Consider the following 6000-nt stretch of genomic DNA (forward strand, 5'->3'; position numbering starts at 1 on the left):
ACAGGGGTACCTGCCACAGGACAGGTGTACCTGCCACAGGACAGGTGTACCTGCCACAGGACAGGTGTACCTGCCACAGGACAGGTGTACCTGCCACAGGACAGGTGTACCAGGGAGGGGTTTCTGCCTAGAGTCGGGTGCCATCGGAGCGATGCCACTGAGGTTGGTATATTGGGAGACAACAGGATGGATTCTGACAGGAGATAGGGAGAGCATAAAGGGGCAAGGGGGTGCAGGAGGTGCTGGAGGGAAGATCCCAAAGCCAGGGCAAGGGTGGCTAAGCACAGGGCAGGCAGGAGCTCTTGTGCCTGGAATGAAGAGAGTGAGGTCATTGGAGGAGGTGGGGCTGTTGCCTGGCTGAGCTATCCATTCCGGATCCATAAACTAGGGCTCCCCCCTGGCTCCTTTGACCAAGGCCCCGGGGCCAGAGCAATGCATTAAGAACCTGAATAGGGAAGTCAGGGCACTGGAATAATAGAGATGAAGGTCCAGAACATCAGGTCGGAGGCCCCACGACCCGAACCAGGGACACGGAAGTGAGACCGGAGAGGAAGTTACAGCTTTGAGGACGGCTGCTCCCACAGAACTCAGAGATTACTCCGAAGACTCGGTGAAGGGCTGGGAACAGAGTCCAGGGTGAGCTGAGGTTTGCAGCTGGCAGAGGAAGGCATAATGGGCCTAGTAATAGACAAGCAAAATGTGAAGATGCCATTGAGGAGAGCGGGAACCAGGAGCAGTAGAGACAGTGAGTGTGGAACTAATTTGGAAGACACCAAGTGGTCCACAATTGGGCGGCTACCACTGACACAGAAGACAAAGATGGGTTGGTGGTGGGGTTGAGCATGAAGATTTTGCTCAGTGATGTCTTGCACTGAGACTGCCAACATCCATGGAGAGGTCCTGTCGGCAAGTTGAGGGTCCAGAGAGTGCTCCGAGGGACAGCTTGGCTAGGGATGTAGCTATGGGGCATCAGCAGCCTCCTCCGGAGATGGTGAGCTTCCCCAACAAAGCCTGTGGAAGGAGACCATGGAAACCATAGAGCGAGGCCGGCTTTATTTCTATTGAAACCCTAAACCCCAGTCAACTTTTCCTCAGTTCCCGATCCAGTTCTAACAGGTGTTACCAATTTGGGTATAAAACTCTGGGTTTCAGTTCTGTGTCTTCTGCCTTAATTCACCTGATGAAAGATAATGTGTACCGCGAAGAAAGAGCGAAGCAGGAAGAGGAACAAACATAAAAGGCTGGATTGGCTGCCAAAAGAACCATCAATCTTCTCAGAGCTGGCAAGACAATCGTCAGCAAGACCTTTAGCCATCAGATCTGGTAGGGGAATCCAAAGCTCAGGTAGAGCGCCTCATCCTCTGCACGGATGGCTGGAGAAGTGGAGCGACCAAACACTCTTCAAAGGAAGCCGAGAGAAAAGAATGCGGTTGTTTCCTTCCTGGATCCCACCAAGAAGAACAGCACTGTATGGAATTCACTGGCCGGGTGCTGATTGGAAGGCAGCGTGTAGCCTTGGGCACAGTCAAAAGGACCCATGTCTATAGTGGAAAGCAAACAAAAGGCTGGGCTTCTCGGACACCTCTCCATTCAATATTTTCCTCATTCTCGTATTTCTTGAGAAACTGTAACATCCCAGACATTGTGCATGTCCATGCAGTGATTGAAATGGAAGTCACCTGACTTCTAAAGCACCACCAGGGAGGGAGACAGATGTGGGAATGAATACCCACATCACCAGGTAAAGGTAATACAGTCTGCTATGAAAGACTAGAAAGATGTTCACATAGTGATGGAGGACCTTCCACCCAAGTGGGTTGGACATGGCTCTGCCTTCTAAGACCACACAGCCGGAAGTGGACAGGCCCAGATACATGTTTTAGAGAAGTCTGAGAGACAGAACACTGTTCTATGAAAGCCCAGGCATGGAAGGTGCTCAGAGAGAGAACAGCCAGCAGCAGAGCTAAAAAAGAGAAAGTCCTTGTCTTAAGAGACAACAATAACTCAGAATCAACACACACGTAATCTAAATATTCACCCTGGTGAAGAGGGTTTACTGCCCACAAGGAAACCAAGCTGCAGTAGATTAAATGGCTTTTTTTCTGCTAACAAGTATTTGGGCTGGATGTCCAAGGTTTTCTCAATCCTAAGGCTATTTGTTCATTATATAGATTTAGCAGGAAAGAATACACACACATACATGCATGCAGACACATGCATACACACACATACCCACATAGAGAGACAGAGACGGACAGACAGACAGAGGGAACATTTATGCTAGAGTTATCAGAGAAAGCGTCAAGGGGTAGGAAATATACAAACTAGGCTGAAACTATAGAGGAGGAGGGGGGCAGCAAAATGATCCCTCAGTGCAGGAAGATGAGAGAACAGGAAACACTGTACAGGAGAGTCCTGAGCCAACCGAGAGCTGGAGGAGCTTCACCTGGGATGTGTGTGGCCTTTGAGGCACCTCTGCAGATGTGAATTGGTGTTCAGTATGGGAAGACAATGGTCCCCAGGGGCAGAGTTGACTCTAGTGCTGCTCAGGGTGAGCCCGACGGAGCCTGGTGTTCAGTCTCTGCCGCTCACCTACAAGCAAGCATTAAGAAGAAAGGAATTGCTTTTAAAAATGGAAGAGATAAAGGAGGGAGGAGGGAGGAAACACAGACTGGCTCGGTAAGGGATGTTTTGGAGCTGCCCTCTGGGCTAGCTTCTGGCATGATTCCCTGTGGATGGCTTCCTTATATGTGAAAGAAGGATGGCAGCTCCTACCCATCCTAACCCTCAGAGACTTCAGTAAGGGTGGTGCTTTGTGGAAGAACTCCTAGTCTCCAGGCTCAGCGCTGCTGTGTGAAGGAAGAAATTTAGTGACGGGGCTTTGGGACATGTTCCCTGCAGCGCTTCCAGAACCTTCCCAAGGGAATGCCATTCAGGGTGCAGGCACTACCACCCTCCAAGCTGGCAGTCAGGGAGCCCAAAGGACTCTGTGAGGGAGACCCCAACTTCCTAGGCAGGATTTCAAGGGTCATGTTGCTTCCCAGAACAGAACAACCACCACGCAGACTGCTCTAGTTAATGCAAGCCATGCCAATGTGATTGTTGCCAGCACACATCACTCTCCTAAGTGCCGCACTTACGTGTCCAGGATCTCCTCACCCGTAGCCCACCAGCGCAGCCTCCTGGCATCCTCTCGGGAGGGCCCCTGTGAGGGAGCCGGACCCTGACAATGCTTAGCACAGCTCTCCTGAGTAACCTATCTGTCTTTGTCGTTCCAGGTGCATAGCGTAATGTCCATGTTGTTCTACACTCTGATCACAGCTTTTTTGATCGGCGTGCAGGCAGAACCATACACAGAGAGCAATGTCCCAGAAGGAGACTCCGTCCCCCAAGCCCACTGGACTAAACTTCAGCATTCCCTTGACACAGCCCTCCGCAGAGCCCGCAGCGCCCCTGGGGCACCAATAGCCGCCCGCGTGGCAGGGCAGACCCGCAACATCACTGTGGACCCCAGACTGTTTAAGAAGCGGAGGCTCCGCTCGCCCCGTGTGCTCTTTAGCACCCAGCCCCCACCCACCTCTTCGGACACTCTGGATCTGGACTTCCAGGCCCATGGTACAATCTCCTTCAACAGGACTCACAGGAGCAAGCGCTCCTCCACCCACCCCGTCTTCCACATGGGGGAGTTCTCAGTGTGTGATAGCGTCAGTGTGTGGGTTGGGGATAAGACCACAGCCACGGACATCAAGGGCAAGGAGGTGACGGTGCTGGGCGAGGTGAACATTAACAACAGTGTATTCAAACAGTACTTTTTTGAGACCAAGTGCCGAGCGCCCAACCCCGTTGAGAGTGGATGCCGGGGCATTGACTCCAAGCACTGGAACTCGTACTGCACCACAACCCACACCTTTGTCAAGGCCTTGACGACAGACGACAAGCAGGCTGCCTGGAGGTTCATCCGGATAGACACAGCCTGTGTGTGTGTGCTGAGCAGGAAGGCTGCAAGAAGAGGCTGACCTGCCGGCAGCCCCCTTCCCCACCTGCCCCCTCCACACCCTCCTGGGCCCCTCCCTACCTCAGCCTGTAAATTATTTTAAATTATAAGGACTGCATGGTAATTTATCGTTTATACAATTTTAAAAGTCATTATTTATTAAATTTTCAAAGCATTCTGTGTAACCGCACTTGAGTCCTTTTTCTCGGTAAGAAGACCCACATGTTTTGGGAGAGTGCAGAATGATCTGTCCCCAGCCTCTCCTGGTTCCAAAGCCCATTTGTAACCCTCATTCCCAGCCAGCGCCGCTCTAGGGCCGGCTAACTGGTTTCAGACATGATTAGCAAGGGGAGTCAGCCTGCAGGCTCTACTCTACATTCCAGAGCCAAGTCTGCCAAATCCTTGGATTATCTGCTCATGGATCCATGAACCTTGATTGCCTCACTTGAGGAGGGAGGGTATTTGAGACTGGTAAGAAAGCAGGTTGCTATGTGCACAGGCGGCCTCCCACCTCTCAGAGACCCAGGCTAGTTTTTGGAGGCTACTGGGAACTCCCTGTGGGGGTAAGTGGAGGCTTCTCAGAAGGCCTTCCGGCTGCTTTCTGTCAGGTGGGCAGTCTGAAGGAGCTGTAACAAAATCATCTCCTGAGGCCTGACTTGGCAGATCTGATTTCATGTTAAGATTACCATAGCATGGTGGCTGTTTCTCCTCTCTTCCCCTGTGGCTCCCTGCAGAAAGGCATCCCTACCCCAAGAAAACAGTAGGGCTTCCAAACTCCTGGTCCCCACGAACAGCTCCGGCAGCATCTGTCAGTGACCCCAGCACCCCGGCATCTGCTTCCAGCTAGAAAGCCAGGGACCAGTCAGAAATGAACTTGTAAAAAATTTTCATTCTGACTGAGATGTTTTCCACAAGTGACCAGAGCTGGCTGGGACCACAAGACCTATAGAGACGAGAGTTGGGATAGAACAGATAAAGACAAATGTAGTAAGACTAAAAAATCCAGGAAGATGGAGGGGAGAGAGGTCAAGACAGGTGGGCACAGGTGTTTCCTGCTCCTCCCAACAGGAAAGGAAACAGAAAGACAGAAAGAGATGCAATGGATTTGGTGTGTGTGTGTGTGTGTGTGTGTGTCTGTGTGTGTGTCTGTGTGTGTGTCTGTGTGTGTGTCTGTGTGTCTGTGTGTGTCTGTGTCTGTGTATCTGTGTGTGCTGTCTATCCTCTACCAAAGCCCTTGCCTCCAAGACAGCCAGTGCCCTGGGTAGTTTTTGGGAAGGCATAATTTTTTTTTTTAATGTGCTTGTGACCACTGTCTCAAGAGCAGTAAAGGTAACAGAGAGGCTGCAGAATCCTCTGTGGAGCAGGGTGTGGCCTAGCTCTAAGTTGTAGTGGGTAGCCATTCCAGCTGTGGGACTGGCGGGTGACAAAGATTTGTGCTGACTGTGGGCAAGGCAGGAAAACTCTAGCAACACTAAGTCGTCACCTTCTCCTTCAGCTTGTTTTTTTATTGTTGTTGTTGTTGTTTACCTCAAGCCACAATTCTGTCCCTAGAATAGGAAACATCACACAGAGACTTTTAACCATGCCGCTCCTCCAAGGGTAACAATACTTACTCTGCTGATATATATATATATATATATCAGTGTGTGTGTGTGTGTGTGTGTGTGTGTGTGTGTGTATCCCAAAGTGTGCATTGGCTAAAAAGGGAACCGGTTACATTCATTTCCTCCACAACCGTCACTGCCCTGCCCCACCCCCACCCTCATTCAACTAGGGCGTATTGGAAACTCAGAGAGCTTTGGAGCGAGAACCACTTGATCAGGGTAAAAGCGGGATGAAATATGCTGGATTTTCCCCTATCGCAGCTACTGCAATTGGAATAAAGATTCATGTTCAAGAAACACTAACCAGAACATTCCGTGCTGAGATGCTCTGTCAGATAAAGGGAGCCCTCCCACTGGCCTGTGTGTCTGTGGGTTTTGCAGGGTTCCAGTTCCATGGCCTCG

General features: G+C 51.0%; 1 protein-coding gene across 2 annotated transcripts in view; it reads left to right on the plus strand.

The window, feature by feature from the left end:
• Positions 1–4174, plus strand: part of Ngf (nerve growth factor) — a 53998-nt gene extending 49824 nt beyond the window's left edge. For both annotated transcript variants that reach the window (XM_042279619.2, XM_006980778.3), the window contains exon 3: positions 3279–4174. In XM_042279619.2, coding sequence (XP_042135553.1) covers positions 3291–4016 — 726 coding nt within the window. In that variant the 5' untranslated portion in view covers positions 3279–3290 and the 3' untranslated portion in view covers positions 4017–4174. The remainder of the gene's footprint in view (positions 1–3278) is intronic.
• Positions 4175–6000: the final 1826 nt, after the last annotated feature.

This window comes from Peromyscus maniculatus, chromosome 6 (assembly GCF_049852395.1).
Source record: "Peromyscus maniculatus bairdii isolate BWxNUB_F1_BW_parent chromosome 6, HU_Pman_BW_mat_3.1, whole genome shotgun sequence".
Taxonomy (NCBI): Eukaryota; Metazoa; Chordata; class Mammalia; order Rodentia; family Cricetidae; genus Peromyscus; species Peromyscus maniculatus.